We start from the raw sequence: 18,166 nt of genomic DNA, 5'->3' as shown, positions 1-18,166 counted from the left end.
AAATCAGTTCAGAATATTCTCCTCACTCAGTTTTATTCTACTGCTTCACCAGTTATGACCTTGCATTGCCTGAAATAATCTTCTCCTGGGCATTAACACTATACACACTCATTGCTTGATCCCGTATTTGATTTCTTCTCCTGTTTCTTATGAATGGGATACCTCAGCAGGTGTCTAAACTGGACAACAATAAGTAGGGAAATTAGTAATCTGATTTTAAGTAGTCTACCACACTTGTGGTGTTTAAACAGATCTTTTAAAGATATCATGAAATTTCTGAAGAACTATCATTGCTTCGAATCAAGACTACAGTGTCTTTGCATAGTTTTTCCCCTCTTAACTCTAGGTGCCCACCTAAGAAGAGCATATGCTGCTGATTACAGACCCTTCTACTTCAGTTTTATCTTAATTATTAGCTGCAAGTCTTAATATTCAGTCTGTTTTTACCTTCCTTCCAAAGGAGAAAATATAAAGCTAGGCTTACTATCCATTCTGAAAGGAGCCATGATTCTTTACTGTTTTATGTCATATCTGTGGCCCTCCAACCAGATTTTAAGAAGGGATAGTGTTACATCCAAGCCTACGTGGATAATAGTAATGACTGACAAGCTAAAATGCAGCAGTAAGTACGGTGCCCAGCTACTAGATGGGACCTAGATTTTTTTTACCTTGCTGTATTTGACAAGCTACACATTTGTTTAGCAATCTAAGCAGAACACATGTTATGACGCACTTAAGTTGTCTTATACTGTTGACAGTAGTTAATTATTACCAAGTAATAATAAACCTGACCCTGAGTATTTTTGGCTGCACAGTAAACAGCATCTGTCATGATGCTTTCAATCACAGGATTTGCATTATCAGGTAAGAAAAAGGAATTATGCTCAGTAGTAATTACAGAGTAGCACAGCCTTCCATGACGAGGTAACCTAATTTAGTTCATATACACACCATGATCAAGAATCTCAAGCAATTTCAGAATGTTCGAGAATGTTATAAAAATTTATGTATGTTCTTGGAAACCTATTTAAGAGACTAACTATGGTTATTTCGTCTGTTTGCAAGAAACTTTTAAGTATTTTAGGCCATCAAAATCACTCAGAAGTAAAAGCTTTTTCTTTTGCAGTTCTAACAAAATTTGAAATTCCGAGTAAAGAAGCTTTCAGATTTGTTGTTAAGACTGATTACAGTTTGAGAAATACATTAGTGAAGTCCAAGCAACATCCATCTTAGACGAGCTGTCTCTTGAAAAAAGGAATTTATAACAATTACTTTATCAAATATATAATCAAGTTTCAATTAGTAAATTCAGTCAATTCAATTTTAAGTGAAAAATGCTTTTTTCACATTGGTACTAGCAAAACAAAAATTTGGACTGGTCACATGCTTATTTTTAAACCAGATACTAGGTGTTAAGGTGTGACAGTATTGCTTGGTAGAAGAGTTTTGAACTGCAGACTTATGTTCCAAGTTGAATGCTTAAAAGAAGTTACAGAAACTGCCTAATTGCAGGAGTTCCCCAGTGTCATGTAGTAAAGTGTTTCAAAGCAGAGAGTGGGATACAGTAGCCTCTTCTGGTGTGCAGATAATGTAACAGGAAAAAAAACAGGAAAAAGCACTGAAAAGATCAGATACAGAGGGGATCTAGAACTAGAAAACTCTTAGAAATGAGATACTCCGGGAGATGTTGGGGAAAACACTTTTGTCTGTGGCTGCAAGAGGACTGATACTGTTAGCAAAACAGCTTGACTCTATCACATTGAGAAAGTCATCTGATTAAACTGATGAAAAGCACTTGAGCTCCATAGCTTAGCAAGATCTTCCAGTCAAATTCCTTCTTCTCAGGCTAAAGCCAGAGCTTCAAAAAGAATAAATGGTTCAAGTATTACTTTTCTCAAGAGGAAGGAATTCTGCTCATTTCTCCACAGCATATTGCATAATAACATTCTTGGGGATCTACTTACCATGTACGGTAGTCTGACTGAACAACTTTCACCTAGGGAAGTGCAGCTTTCAATTAAGGGGAAGGAATGGAGAGGCCAAAGTATTTCAGTGCATAAAGTTACCTGAAACTGTGCAGTACAAGACTTCACCTTACTTGTAACATGACTACAGACAATTATGGTTACAGACAGCTAATCCAGGGAAACCTTTAGTACTGTAAATGGAGGTTGCTGCCCCTCCTCTTCTGCTAGTAGAATAATGCAGATAAGTAGTCATGGATACACTTTACAATTAAGTATCTAGGTTAGAAAGAACAAAACAAAAAAACCCCACCCCAAACCCAAATTATCTGTTTAGGTGGTTCAAAACAAGGCCATACATGGCCCAGAAAGCAGTCTCCCTGACCTAGCAGTATTTGAAAGTTCGCATATACTCCTGGCTAAGTAAAGAGCTACCCAGAACACAAACATGCTAGCCAGACAGAACACAACTGCAGTTAAAAGTGCTTCTCAGCCCTCAAGCTGGCTTAACAGCAGCACCAGTATATTTTGGGACAGGAAAGCAGACAGATCAGACCAGCTCCTGCAGCATTCTGAACACCATACAGCTGTGGGGAAGTAGGGGAGGAGGAAGAGAATGTGCCATGAGGGCACATGGAATGTCTAAACCGTGTAGTAGAACAAGGAGTGAAGAGCGTACTTCAGTCACAAGCTTTACGACTCCACCATCTGAGCTGAACGCCACTGACAGCTGATCTATCTGTGCTTGGAAGCACTTTCTAATCTATACATGCACCTTCTACATGAAGGCACCCCCCTCACCTCCCCAATTTTACAACTACTATGGCCAGCCAGATGTTCCCCAGCAGCTGTGAAAAATATGCAGTTGCATTAAGAGGAGAGACCTAACTAATGCCTTTACTAGTAGCAAGAATTGCAGCATGACGCTGGCCCACATTTACACCACAAACTACATGTCAGGAGATACGAGTCCTCAGCATTCATGATGGATACACAGTTCTCACTCCTGAGAATTCTTCTCCATGTATCACTGAAGCTTTCAGCAAGCACTGAATTGGGATTGCACAAGTAACACTGAGAATTCTGCACTGGTGGGTTAAAAACAATGATCCAGCTTCCCCCATCTGCTCCGACCGCAATGCTGTTAGAAAATAGAGTCAGGAATAGCAGCATTTTCAAAACACGTCTTTATCCATTTTTTGTAAACCAATTACCAACTAGTTCAAGAAAACAGAAGAGCCTTGCCCTAAAGCTTTAAAGCCTCAAATAATGGCATGACCTACCAACCAAGGATTTTTTCTTTGTATGTACCGCATATTAACAATAGAAACCAGAAACAATTCTATATCACATTATATTACAAGGAATCTAAAGATGACCAAGTCAAATGGAATTTCATCCTGTTGCATCTGGAACCTGAGCCAGCAATCAGGAAATTATTTTAGGAACCCACTCATTTAGGAAACCTTCCTCATACCTCCTCTGTACAGTAGTCAAATGTATTTTGGGGACAAACTATCTATGGGTTTGGGGCAAAATGGGAGACTGGCTGGGATGCTTAGCCACAGATAGATTTTGTTAAAAGTTACAGATAAGGTATTGCAATATACCCTTTACGTTTTAGTGAGACATAGTACCTAAGGCTTCTGCAGGGATGAATTTTCATTTATGTCTTTAATGCAACTGATACACTAATTTTAAACTCAGGCTCCAGATACTCCCCTAGGTCCATCAGAACAAACTCAAGCTGTCAGGAGGTGCTATTAATATCCAATACAACTTGAGGCAAACTGAAAGTAAGACAGTTTCTAATAGTAAGCATAATAAGCTGCAGGAAAAAGCTGCCTAGTATGCTGTAGATCTGCAAGCTCTTGGAGGTTAACAAGTTGCACAAAAATCTGTTATGAGCAAGTTAGCTATAGCTAACCCTTTCCTGAAGAAGGGAAGTGTTCTGCACAACCTCTTGGGTTCTGTTCCAATTCTACAGATTTCTGTAGATATAGAAACTTGAAATTAATCTAGTGATAACTAAAAAGAACTCTATTTACATGTATACTTCAACTACACTAAAACCATTTAGGAATTTCCCACAAAACCGAGAGCCCTTTAAGAATCCAGGATGTGTGTGAATTCTTGACTCCTCCCTAAGGTGACAGAATTTTCTGTTAAAGCTTTCTTTACAAAAAAGTCAAAGGCCATTTGTGGTGAAACATGTAATTTCAGATTAAAATAACTGAATGAAACAGCATAATATTTTAGCCTCCCTTAACGTGAGAAATTCAAAATTGTTGTTAGTTTTGCCAAATTTTCGTGTCTTAAATTGGACTGCAGGAAAACCCAAGCAACTTTCATCTCACTGAAACCACAATAAATCAAGTTGAAGAAACGGTTAAACTCTTCCTCTTAGTGGATACTTAAAGGCTTATCAGGAGAGCTTCAGGAAACAGGTACAGTTTTTAATACTAGGAATAAATCATTAATTCCCTTTTTCCAATTTCTTTTCTAACTGGAGTTCTAAATGAATATCTCATATCTCAGCCTTAAAAATGAATCCTCTACCTCTTACTTTATATTAGGACAACAGGATTAGACATGATCTCTTTTGGTCCCACACATGTATCTTATTAGGCTATTAGGGAAGTACAGGTACAGGTATTAAGCAGATGTGTGAGCTGACAGAATAAGGCATTTCTTTTTTGATACCAAACTTAGTGAGTATTTTAACTTGCTTGTAGAAATTACACCTCATTAAATATGCAATAATTTTTTTTAAAGAATTAAACAAAGCATGTTTTCCAGAAAAAGGAAAATGTACTTTTTGCCTTCATTAAACCTATGAAAAGCTTGCCAAACTCTGAAATATTCTAGTAACAAAATTATTTTTTGCTACTTTTAATGGGATCCTTACAACTTTATCTTCCCCTCCATTTACCATCTATTCTGACTGGGTACACAATCAGCTAAATGAATTCATAGTATCACTAACCTTTGTTGTCTGCTGCTATAAATCCAAGAATGTTTTCATGTCGTAGCATAACTGTTTGATAAATTTCTGCTTCGCGAAACCATGAGCGTTCCTCTCTTGAAGAGAAGATCTTCACAGCAACTTCTTCTCCTCTCCACTTCCCTCGCCAGACTTCTCCAAAGCGACCCTTACCAATGCTTTCTTGAAGTACTATAGTTCTTGCAATTGTTCTTTGCACAAGTAAAGGTAAACCTAAAAAAAAGATTTAACATTAACCTTAAACATCACCAACAAACAAGCACTTAGCATAAGTACTAAATATAAGATCTATATTCCATTAAGATATTTCTTTTAGAATGCACATAAGCTCTCCTAAGATTTTAACAACTTGTTTTGCACTGCTAACAAGCAAGTAGGTAAGATGCTGCCTTCAACCTTAAAGGCCAGCAAAACAAGCACTCAAAGATATTATGCTAAAAACTGCCTCTACAGTTGTTAAAAAGAAGGCACAAACTTCCTTCCAGTTTAGAATTTTGACAGTTGTTGACCCATAAAGTCTTATTTTAATGAAAAGAGAGAAACAAACCATGAAGCAATCAGGACCAGGATTGAGGTTTTTTTGTTTGTTTGTTTAAGAAAAGGGTCTGCCCATAACTCTCCTAGCAAAGCAGTTCAAGAGCACTTTTGCTACTGATTCATTTACTTGACATGACTTGGTCCATTTCCAAGCTAAAGTTAAACCATGCTTATCATCAACACTGTTGAAAGTTTACACGTGTGCCCAAGTATGCCAGTAGCCTGTTAGTGCTCTCAAGCCACTGTAAAATAGGAAAACATTGTTGTAATGCAAGCTTCCCATTTTACAGGCCATTCTTGTGCACCTTGCTATAATTATACTTGAGAAAAATGCTTACATTCATCAAGGTTTTTATAGCTTTGAAACATCTATGTGCTTTCAACTCATAGCACCTGATAACATGCCGCAGTAAGTTTATACAACAAACAAGAAGCACTGCCATCCCTCAATCAGGGTGGGGTTTTGTTTACTTTAAATCTTTCCTGCTGTAACTGCAAGGCTTGTCAGAGAATTCTGCAGTGATACTACACTGCAGGATGAACGTATCAGCCAGGTTATCTGCTCACAATAAGCTCTTTTGGTATAGGATTATTTCATTTACAGAGTAATCTATTACTCCACAATCACTGTTCCAATAGCTGATAGAGCAACATGTGTATTGCCTTATGCTATAGAAAATAAATCCCAACTAATAGCTCAAATAACTAGTTCCTGTCCGTCTCTGGACATTGTTTGCTAGTTAACAGCACGAGGCAGACATCTGATCGGGTCACCAGCATTATCAAGCTTGTGTCTCAGTCTGAGGAGTGCAAATTAGAACACTGCAGTGTTCAGAGGAGTTCAAGACTTCCACACTTATAGGAATTTTCTGCATCATCTGTGCTGACAACATACCTACGTGAAGAAAGGAAGGGGAAAAAAAGGACACCATACCAGTGATTTAATCACTCATGTGCTATAATAGTTCTTACTGAGAAAGTTAAAATTTTTTGCTGTAATAGCTGTCCTCAGGTCAATTGTACTGCATGCCCAAACTGTAAAGGCTCATCTGTGAGGCCTAACTTCATTCTTTATGGACAGACTTCTGACATGCAGAAAAGGCCAGACTAGAACAACCACAGGATCAAACTCAACCCTGAAAACGTAAAATTGGACTTTGTTAGCCAGAGAAAGCTTCCTCCTTTGCACTTATGTACTACTGCAGAATCCACTGGCAAATGTTAAATACAAGCTGATTTTGTATACTTGAAATGGGTGACATGCCTAGTATTTTCTTTTTCCTGCAGCTGTTTCAGTAAACTGTACATTTTCAGATGCACTCCTCTTAATTTGCTATACCATTTATAGACATCCCTTCTTGTTTAAAAAAGAGGCCCAAGGATATCAGCTAACCTCTAAACAGATACTAAGCTCTAAACCCTCCAGACATGAAGCACTTCAATTTCAGATTACAAACCCCTAACCATCATGTTAATATGTCACAGTACAATAAAAACCCTCCTAACTGTGATCTATCCACCTTGCTCCTATACTTATTTTTAGAGTACTTAAAAGATTCAACTTCCTTCTGTTTTTTGCAACTGTGCTTTCTCTTACCACTGCTGCTGAACAAAACCAGAAGACTGGAATCCATATTTATATTACATCCGTAAGAATTCCTTACAGACTTTCTGTTGCAACTGACTAGCCTCCTCTTTTTGCTATAGAGGAAACACAGCGCTGTATCGCCACGAACTTGAGCAACTGCTTTACCATAAACCAGACTGCCTGAGAAGTAGCTTATTGGAGGTAGCTACGTTAGCTTTGACATACACACCGGGCACAACTGTACTTGAAGCTCTTGGGAGTGCAGTTTCTTTTAACCGTGCACGAAGAAAGATGACAGTTTGCTAATCAGGACGATGAGAAAATTCAAGCCCATGTTAAAATCAGCAGCAGCTCATAACGTTTAGTATCTTGTCTTCAGCCACAGTCATCCAATTTACCCCTGAAGCCTTCATCATCATCTTCATACATCATTAACAAAGTATCCTCAAGCCTTCTGAGAGTTTAACAAAAGAGTTCTTTTTCTTTTCCATATCTTCACTGTACTCTGATTAGTTTGGATCAATGACTGTCCAACGTGTAAGAAGTTTGTACCCGATTTGGATAATTCGGGAATTAAGGAATTAAGTTCTAAAGCGCTAAAAGTAGCCAACAAGAACAGCTGCTAGAACTTTGTTCTTGTTCATATTCTTGTTTGTAAGTCTCTGCCCAGAAGACTTCCTCTTAAGACTAATAAGAAACCCCAATCCTGGTAAAAATCTCATTCCCTTCAAGCTTCTATGAACCACAGGTAAGTTTTTTAAGGAGTTTTACAGTCACTTCAGCTGACTCAACTTTACATTGATCTTTGTGACCCTTTGGATTTCTAAACACTTTAAGTTCCTGCTTGAAGTCACCTACCAATAATAACCAAAGCTTCTCCCTGCTGTTTTAGGCAATTATTCCTATTTCCTTGCAACTAAGTTACTTTGCCATTTGTGAGTTGGAGACTAAGAGCTGGGCATCCCAGTCTGTCTATACAATATGTAGTTGATATTTAGAGATTTGCCTCATGATCTGAAAATCATTCTCAGCTCCAAAAGACTTTTAAATCCTTCTCTTAGAAGCTGCGGCTTGAGCAGAAGGATCTATTCTAGATGTTTCATCAATTCCTTTCATCAGGCCTCTAGCTGTTTCAGGTCTTGTTCGTCATGGAACAACAGGGCAACGCTAACAGAAGTCAAGACTGAATAATTTATAACAGCTTACTATTCATCATTGCAGAAAATGAATCCTACTTCCCTTTTGACCTGATTAGGAAGCTCATTTTTAGAGATCTGATCACCTCTCTGTTTTATATGCTTCTCTTCAGAGAACACTGTAATATAAACCTGTAGAATCCTTTTTATTTGACTGTGAACTCTTTCGGTCCCTCAGTATGAATTTAAGAGCAGAACATGTACTTTAGGTCACCAGGTCCTCAGCTGTGCCTCTTAGGTCTGGATTATTTTGTCTGTTCTGTACATTTCCATTGTGTTTCTTGCACCTCTCACCCCAACAGCATCCCTTTCACACAGTTCAGTTTCTGCCAGGGTTAAGCTCTATTTTAACTAGCAGCTCTGACTTTTCTTCCTTTAGTGACCCTGTTCCCCACCTCCAGTTTATTCCATAAATGTAGTCTTGTCAATTTTAAATGTGCTGTACCAAAGTCTGGATTAAAATACACATTTCAATGAGATTCAGTTGCTGCAGGCGTATTTCAGGACAGAAGAAAATTAACAGTTCAAGTGCTAGGACACTGTAAATTAGTCAATCAATGACTATATAAATTTTGAGACAAAGCAATACAAGTCATTGTAAATATATACTCTGCCAACAGTACAGAAAATAAGTACTTGAAGTACTTCCCATCCCACTGTCATAATAAAAGGGAAGCATAAAATACTAAATAAGGCTAATACTTGTCTTACAAACACCTGAACAACATGGAACTCACTGCAGCTGAAGTTAAAAGATCACTCTTATGGGAACACCCAGTCTTGTTTTACAGGGAACATGACTTTGTCTTTCAAGCACAAAAACAAACCAGTGAAGAGCTTTCCTTAGGGGTAAGTAAAATTCAACCATATCTGTTGGTTTTCTTCCTCTGATGCAGCCATCAGTAGCCAATGCTCAAATACTGTAGTAGGTCAGGTGCTCTGGGAGGCTAGACCAGCTGGAGTGTCCTAAAGCTCTGAAAACTAAGTAATTCCACAACATGCTGCTTTGACTTAAAGTGTAATTTGCAAACAGGCAAGGGAAGAGTCAGTAGTTTCTAACCATTTGCTCTGGAGGAAGAATCTTAAGTTTCTTGAACTGGGATTCCCCGCTTTTCAAGACCTTATTTTGAAGCAGTACTTCCAGAGTTTTCAAACATGAAGAGAGGCTCAGAAGCGCCACAGGGAAGAAGGCCAGAAGGAAAATGAAGGAATAATCCTGACAACAAATGGAAAGACCAATTGACAACTAAGTCTGATGCAACATTATTGTAGGCCTCACTTCTGATCTAAAGCAGCATGGGAAAGCAGCCATGTAGAAAGTGGCAGAAGTGCTGTGATTACCGACAGAAGTTAGAAGGGAACTATCAATCAGACAGTACACATACCAATAGCTACAGATACAAATTAACTTTCGGTTTAAAGCTAAAGAAAAAAACTTCACAAATTATCTCAAGACCACAGAAGATGGTAATTTAGATAATGCTGTGCAGAACAAAAAGGTAAGTGACTGAACCTTACTAATAGAGGAAACAAAGTATTTACAATAGCTGACTGTGATATTCCCTGAATATCAGACTGTACTCTCAGAATGACGAGGAACAGTAGCAGCAACTCAAAATGTTTCTTTTATTTCACATATTTCCATATATTGAATCTGCACTGATATGGAATGAATCTACATCGAAGTAGCTTTTCTAGTCATTTCTCCAGTTAATGATAAGTTTAAGTAGACTTGACAATATTAAAGAAATGCAATGCCTTACAAGGCTCAAACACAAAGCAATTGCTATTAATAGTGTGACATTACCTGACCCGGAGCCTGAAGTTGTCATATCATAAATTAAATCCTTTAAAGTAGTTCCTTCGGATATAAAGGGACGATCCAGTGAGGGATCTTCTTCACTTGGCACACGATGATGAATTACAGTACGGTTATGACAAAGATATAGAATCAACATTAGTGAAATGCAGACAAAGCAGACAGGTCCAGCAATGACAGCAGCCAGTTCCACAGGTCCTAGATTAGAAGCTGGTTTTCCTGGAGTAGGGCCTAACAGTAAAAATAAAAGAAAATGGTAAAACTATTTCTTTCTTTTTATGCAGCTAAGTTTATTGTATTTTACAGTGATCTTCAAATTATTTCGATGTATTTGTTAAAACTTTTGCACAATAACTTTTTCAAGAATCAAAGTAAGTATTACAAAGGACAAAAGCAACTATGTGCTTACTCACAGTTTCCATTTAACTTGCATATAAGTCTGCAAAACCGGCCCTAACATCCCTATCCAGAAGATTAAATTTCTTGTTCAAAACCTCTTGAAATTTTACTTGAAGAATCTCAGGTGTATTTTAGGCCTTCAAATTCACCTACAACTTCAAAACTGAAACTTCTGCTCTTACAGAATTTTGTTTAAAAAAAAAATAAATAAAATCAAATATGCCAAAACCCCTTACCTGGTGTTGGAATTGGAAGTTCTATTTTATTGCAGTGGTCTCTGTCACAGCAATGAGGCACAGTAATGACTCCATCTCTGGAGGAGGGGGCACAAACAAACGGCCTGTCTCGGGGAATCAGATCGATTTCTGCTATACACATACTGTTGTGTATGACTTTGTCTGCAGTTCGTGTCACTGAGGTAAAACATAGCCCATCTGTCACACACGTGAAGTTGTCTTTTGTACATAGATGGCAGTAACACTGTAATGCTGTATTGAGAAAAAACATTAATGTTAGTATTGGTACATGTTCTGAGTTGAGAAATAACTTGAATGACTAAAGAAATAAAAGTTCTAAAAACTAGGAGGCCTATAATCTTTTTCGTTACATAAACACGGAACTGTAACACTACAGAACAACACAACAAGGCCTTTTAGTGGGACAAAAACAAAAACAAACAAAAAAAAAAGAGAGATGAGCAGATGAAAGAAAGTAAAATTTAAAGCTAAAGTCATCTCTTCTTATACAGTTGTGTATTAAAAGAGACAGCCTGCAATCCTAGATGTTCCTCCAGGTAAAGAAGTTCTATTATAGTTCCCCACACTAAAGATCTAGACTCTTTAATAACACTGCATCCTCTATAGCATGCAATTCTGCTATTTTCAAACCAAATACAAATAATGCCATTTTTTTCACAATAACCACGGGTATTGCTTTAGTAAGGGACAAATAGGATGCTGCTGGCTATCCAAGATTAATACTTTATACATTACTCGATGGCTTCAATTTTGTGCTGAGGGAAGGGCATATACAGGCTTAATCCTCATTAAAAGAACAAACCCTGAATGACCTGAGAACACACCCTTTCACACAAGCAGAATATAGTTTTGACTTGTTATTTATGAAGCCAGAGGAAAACACTGCCTTACATTACTCAAGTTCCTGGTCTACTAAAGCTATCAACTGCACTAGTAAAAGAGGGGGCATGGGGAGGGAAGCAGGAATTTCAGACTAATCATGTCTAAGATCATCAGGTTTCATTCTCTAAATTGCAGAAGTTCTTGGAGAAGGGAGACTACTACTTCAAATTTCTTTCTCTATTCCTTCCTGCATTTACAGGACCAAAGCCAGGCAGAAAGCAGTGTAGTAGCAACAATAAAAATACCAATACACTCTGACTCCACTTGTTTATCTGCAGAGAGCAAGAGCTAGCATAGAACTTGTGTACATGCATGCAGAAAGATTAAAACCTGAAATTTAGACAAATTTAAAACCTTAAACATTCATGCCCAAAACACAAAAATGCACTGAGCCATAAACAAGCCTCTTTCAAGAGAACATACAAAATCTTACATCAAATGTGTGAGGATTAATAGCTGGCAAAGCAAGAGATGCCCTCAAATCTGAGATCTGGTGTTCCACTCGAATTCAAGAGTTTAAGATAACCACCTGAATTGCCTTGGATTTTACACCCCTCTCTATGGTTGGATATCATGCACTCAAATAAAAGGTGATCTCAAATACATATTCCATCTCAAAGGCTTGATTCCGAGTTGTACCCCTTTCTCTGAAAAGGCCTCCTTCCCCCAAGATTTTGAATCAAAACAAATTATCACCAGTCATCCTCTACTGTTACAGAGAAGACCTAAGGTTCTTAGGACTCCCTACAGAAAGACAACCCATGTTTCAAAGAGTCACCAGCCCACAGACCAGTCAGAAAAAGGGAGAAAAAACCATGAAAGGGACTGCAAAACTATTTGTTTAGTATGAAGTTTACTGAACAAATAACTAGAAGGTATATGAAATGAGAACTGGGAAACGGGAAGGTAAAGCTTCTTAACAGTACTGTGGGGCAGGTACACCCGTCCTGACCGAGACCAAAACTCCCCAACTGCTCCAAGGAAAGAGCCACCACCAGAAGCCAAGGTCTGGGGGTCGAAAGCCCCTCGGCTGAGGGATAGGAAAAGCAAGGTCCTTTGGTCAACAGACAAGGCTCTCTGCCAGCGAAACACCTCAGTCGAGAAAAGCTTCCAGATCCCCCGACCGCAGGTGACCACGAGCCCCGATCCAGCCGAGGGTATAAAGGCAGCCCGCCGGGAGACCCCTCTTCCTCGGAGCCCGTCTTCGGAGTGGGGGGTCCGCAGCTGGAGACTCTCCCCTCAGATGGGGACGTCGCCTCAGGGCACTCCCCAGGGCTGAGCGCCTTGCCTTATCGGAGAGTGATCTGTGCATTTTAAGTCATCTTTCTAAGCTTAGATTTGGTTAGTTTGCATAGGGATAGCTCCCAGCTGACATCCTGAGCCTGTAAGTTGTGTTCATCGCAGTATTTACAACCTAATATTCCTGTCCAATCTGGCTGTTATACCCCAACAGATCATAACTATTCAAACTGACAGTTACATTTTGATATCATTAAAGAAGAATGACTTCTGAAATATATCGTTGCCTAGTGTTTCTGCAACAAGTACCGCTTTTTGAAGATGCAATTTCCCACCTCCCCATCAGAGAAGTAAGGAAAGTCTTATTATTCAGAGTTTAACTACAAGAACATTTAACAGTTATTTTCCTGTTGGTGTGCCTTTCGTAATTTACACTTGAACAAAGTATTTTTTAACCCATTAAACCCATTAAAAGTTTCCTAAAATATTCACACATTGATATATATATATGTCAACTTTCTTAACAAGCAGGCCTTTATCTCACTTACTTTGTACCCATGACTTTTTTTTTTCTATTTAAAGAATATTCTTGGCTTATCCTAACTGCGCATGCATCTGAATGCTTACAGTAAAAGACAGATATTCATAAGTTACACTGAGTCACTGTACAGAGGCCAAGTTATTTGAAGTGAAAAATGAGGTTTGGGTTGACCTTGTTACACTTATGCATCTTCCCAATCTTGTGATGTTGTAGAAAGACACTGATACCACTATGACTAAGTAATGCATTTGGTGTCTTATCTTGCTCATTCATTTTGTTCCCATCTCTCTTTTGCTAAAGAATTCCCAATGAGTGCAATTTGATACAGTTTATACTTTTGTTCCAGTTTGATGCCACTATCTTCTAGTCTCCTGCCAAGACACAGTACGCAGTCACACACAACTGAATGGTTTCCTTGGCACTGACAGATCACTACTTCCTTCTGAAGCTACTCTCCCCCTCCCTTAAAAGCAGAAAGCAATGCCTAAACAGCTGAATGGCCAAAGCTTCTAGGAATACAGGTTTTTTGCTGCTCTCTAGTGGACGTACTCTTAAAAAAAATTAAAAATGCTTCAGCCCCCTTACTACTTACTCTTGCCACTTAAAATTCTTCATGCCTTCCAACTCAGGTGGGTAACAGAACTCCTGTATTTTACTAACAAGAAAACTAATTCAGAATCTTCAGCAACAATCCATATCAGGAGGAGAAGAAACAGAATTGGAATGTCCTTGCCCATGTCTCACTCTCCGGTTGTCTATGCGTAAAAGAACAAAGACTATGACCGTATAAGCGTGTTGTAGATGAGATTTAACATCAGTGGGATGAGGAGATGTCAATGACCAACTGTAGTTAAATCACTTCATTCCTATAAGGAAGTGTTTTCACTTGTAACTGATCTCAAGAAAAACATATCATACTGTTGTCCTCTTGGAGATAAAATTTTTTGCTTTGTCTCCAAGTAGTCCATGTTCTTCTCAGAGAAGCATTACAGTAATTTTAAACTCTCAGAAACTAGTCAGGTCTTTAAGTTGACTTAAATGAATACATACATTTCTAGAATGGGTTGATAACAGTATGCAATGAAAGAATGGCAATGCTGATGTAAGCTAATCTTCCATAGCCAGTAACGTCTTTCAGGTATAATGTATTTCAATACATTCACTACATTTGGAAAACACCCTTTGAATCCACTACCACAAAAAAGCTCCTTCAAAACTACTAAACTCAAAGAGGAAAAAAAAAAAGTTTTCTCTTAGTCCATCTTTTCCATGGTGCAGAACTTTTTTTTTTTTTTTTTTTTTTTTTTAAGTATTACAACAGTGTTTGGATGGAACCACTACCATGAAGCTCCACTACCAACTGCTGAAAGGTCATGTCTGTTTAAGTGATATGAGGCTTGGGAACTGAAAGTACAGACAGCTAAATGAATGCACCGAAAGTTATATAGACAACCACTGACAAAGCCAAGAACAGAAATTGGGTCACCATAGTAATTTAGTGCCTTCTCTACTGCATTTCCTCACTGCGCCATGACCATTCTACATAATCGTTCCTGCTTTATGTGACTGACTACGATTACAGGAAAACAGTGAGACAAAGCAGTTATAAAACTGTGTGTGTGTGCGCGTTATGACACATATCATTTCATAGAAGTCATCAACAGCATACTTCTCATACCTCAAACCGATTTAATAATAGATTAACCTCTTCTGTTGAATACAATTACTTGGGTAATTGCTCAGGCTCAGACTCTCAGTTTGACAGTTTTGTATTCCCTTTAAAAAGCCTCTCTTCCATGGGTGCTGCAGCCTGGAAAGCCCACAGCGAGGGTAAAGCAAGCTGGCAACATAAATGAGACACTGAAACGACGCAGCTTGACAAGACTTAAAATAAGCTGGCTCCCAAGAGCTCAGATATTAATACTATATACAAAACGTGAACAGAGAATTAAGTACACCCTGTCCACTTAACTTTCAGAAGTCCGTACTGTTAGGTACCTATCGAAACAGTCTTCTTTTTTGTATCTGTTGTGTTTCTGAAGTAAGAAAATTGCACGAAGCCTTTATTTTTAGAATTGCATAAAACCCTGCGAATCACTACATAGTATGTGCTAACATCCTGCAGAACTACTTCAACCAGACAGTTTAGCATAGAACACCACCTCCAGCCAAAGAATTTTTGGTTGGAAATCCTATGTTGAAATACCGTCTTTCAAAGAATGCCAACAAAGGGTATTAGAGCAGTTAAAATTTGTGAGGTGCTCTAAAAAAACCCCAAACCCACATCTCATTATGCATAATTAACAATTTTATATTAATAATACTTTGATTTATTTCAACATGTATCTTTGTTTTACGAATTTAAAAAAGACAAATAGTCTCAGGTCCCCAACAGCAGCATTATGCTGAAGAAGAAACTCAAGATCCTTCTCCTGTGACATTACAACTCTTCTCCCGTGGAAAATACAATTTTTGAACCCAAAATTTCACCAAACAGTGGAACTTCACCAGAAGAACAACTGGGACTCCTGGTTCCACAAGATGCAGAGTTTCAAGGGATAAAGGAGCGGGGCTATGACGTGCAAGAGACAGTAATAGATTTTGGGGAGATGAGCAAGAGGGCTGTAGTGTTTAATGGTAGTTTTTTTCCCCTATCCAATAAAATTTGCCAGAAGCAAAAAAGCCTGACACCGAAAGGTGCCGTCAGCTTCCTATTCTCTGATTCAGACAATCCCCTCAAACAATACACCTGACTCATCTCTGAACTCTTCTAGCTCAAGACAAAAAAATGTTTAGGTCTTACAATATGTGGGACATGGTTACATTTTTTTTTTTTAACCATGATACTTCATGACCTTCACTAACTCATCTCACAAGGCACTAATTATGTTTAACTGTTGTAAAGCAACAGTACTGGATTTCAAGTTTTCAGGACAACTTTCACATACATTTCATCCATCTTTGTTAAGCAAAACTTCCACTGAAAACAGCAGGTTTTGGCGACCGAAGCGATACACTCAAGAAAACAGACAAATTACTTTATTAAGGCACTATCCTCAACAAGCAACGATAGAGCCTTGTGAAAAATCCCAGCTTCAAAAAAGCAGTATTATATTCTCTGTAGTGCAGGTGCCAAAGGGCACTAACAGTTTTTTTGCATCTCATCCATAAAGCTACTCACAGATACGTTCATGCCTCTTACAGCAAGATACATTAAAAATTTGTTTCTGGTATCTTTCATAGAACAGTATGCTTTAGAAAACCAAAAGAAAGTTAAAATTAAAAGCCTAGGTTATAATTTTACTAATGTTACGAAAACAGAAAGAATAAAGATCTTCATCTGTACTTTTAATTTCATTTCAGCATACAAGCCAGATTTCCATCTTTATTTGCAATTAGGAGCAATTGTGTGAATGCAAGAGTTCCTAAGAGATGACTCCCCAGAATTCTGGAGAGACCAAAGACTATGGCTCACACAGTTTAAAAAAATAAAAAAAGCTAAATTTCAGACTCTGTCTTACAAATTAGGGCTGTTCTTCTGTTCAGCTAGCTGCTGTGATTCATTACACGTCTGATCTCCATATAAACCGTATCACAAGACGATTCATTCATGCAATAAACACTAGTATACTGCAAAACAGCAGCATGAGAAGCAATCAGAAGATGCCTAACTTTTGTCAACCCATGATAAGAATACTAAGTAACAGCAGACAGATCATACCTTGCACTTCTTTGTCAACTTAGACCACAATGTTCAAAGAAATTAACCCCTTTACCAGTACCAGGACCTGTCTATGAGTTATGGATCTCTCCCCCCACCCCCCCACTCCCTCAGCTAGGAAGGATTTATCTTTTCTTAAACAAAAGGTAGCACACCACCACTTCCATCTTTAAGCTCTTCTATGGAAGTCTCTTGCCTTGTTGTCACATAAAGCTTTTAGACCTCAATTTCACGACTGAGATTAGGTGAAAACCATTGATTGATCAGAGGCATTAAAAGGGCAAAGAAAAATTCCAAGCTCAAATCAAGGTAAAATTTCCTTCAACGTCTAAATTGGATGCGTTACATAAGGAAGCTTTAAATTATTAAAGCCTGCTGCACCTTTTTAAGAACACAAGAACCGCCACGGTTCTTAAGCTTATTTCACTGTTTCCACATCAAAAATTCTTCCTCTTCTTCAAAAATAACATGGACAATTAACACAACATTTTAGTATAGCAAGTTATGTTTTAAGTAATATTTTCTTTACAGCATGAGTACCATCTTGGATTGAATGATGAAAAGCATGGATTTTTATCCCTGTCGAGGGATGTCTCAAAGCTGTAATTGAAAAAGGAAGTTGCGGTGCTTCTCCTCTTCCTCTTTAAACCCCAAATCAATACACAATCCACCTACAGAAGAATTTCGGAAGCAGACTGATTATGGAATGCAGTTTGTGGATCTGTCATCATCATCATCTAACCTTCTGCAGATGAAACTGAAACCTATAGAGTAGGGTGTCTGTAACGTTTGTACGCCGCGTTAGGACATACGGCCCAAACTGCTAACCAAAGAACAAAATGGGCTTGCCTTTTTTTTTTTTTGGTGTTAAATAGAAAAATATCCATTTCTCGCATTTCTGACTCCGCACGCCGGCCCTGCAACAGCACAGCTCTGACACCCCATCTCTCTCTCTCGCAGGAGAGCAGGGGTGCAGGAGGCTGGAGGCACAAACCCCCGCTGCAGCTCCAGGCTGGCCC

At 38.4% G+C, this 18,166-nt stretch overlaps 1 protein-coding gene across 1 annotated transcript in view; it reads right to left on the bottom strand.

Moving 5' to 3' along the window:
• TGFBR1 (transforming growth factor, beta receptor 1) overlaps positions 1-17,650 on the bottom strand; it is a 30,981-nt gene extending 13,331 nt beyond the window's left edge. The window contains exons 1-4 of the mRNA XM_010576911.1: positions 17,529-17,650; positions 10,744-10,995; positions 10,097-10,339; positions 4,951-5,181 (exon numbers count right to left, since the gene is read on the bottom strand). Of these exons, the coding sequence (XP_010575213.1) occupies positions 4,951-5,181; positions 10,097-10,339; positions 10,744-10,885 (616 nt within the window). The 5' untranslated portion in view covers positions 10,886-10,995; positions 17,529-17,650. The remainder of the gene's footprint in view (positions 1-4,950; positions 5,182-10,096; positions 10,340-10,743; positions 10,996-17,528) is intronic.
• Positions 17,651-18,166: the final 516 nt, after the last annotated feature.

The sequence above is a fragment of the Haliaeetus leucocephalus genome, unplaced genomic scaffold (genome assembly GCF_000737465.1).
Source record: "Haliaeetus leucocephalus isolate CR32 unplaced genomic scaffold, Haliaeetus_leucocephalus-4.0 Scaffold41, whole genome shotgun sequence".
Lineage (NCBI taxonomy): Eukaryota > Metazoa > Chordata > Aves > Accipitriformes > Accipitridae > Haliaeetus > Haliaeetus leucocephalus.
The sequence above is the reverse complement of the archived record's forward strand: the minus strand, read 5'-3'. Positions and strand labels throughout refer to the sequence as shown.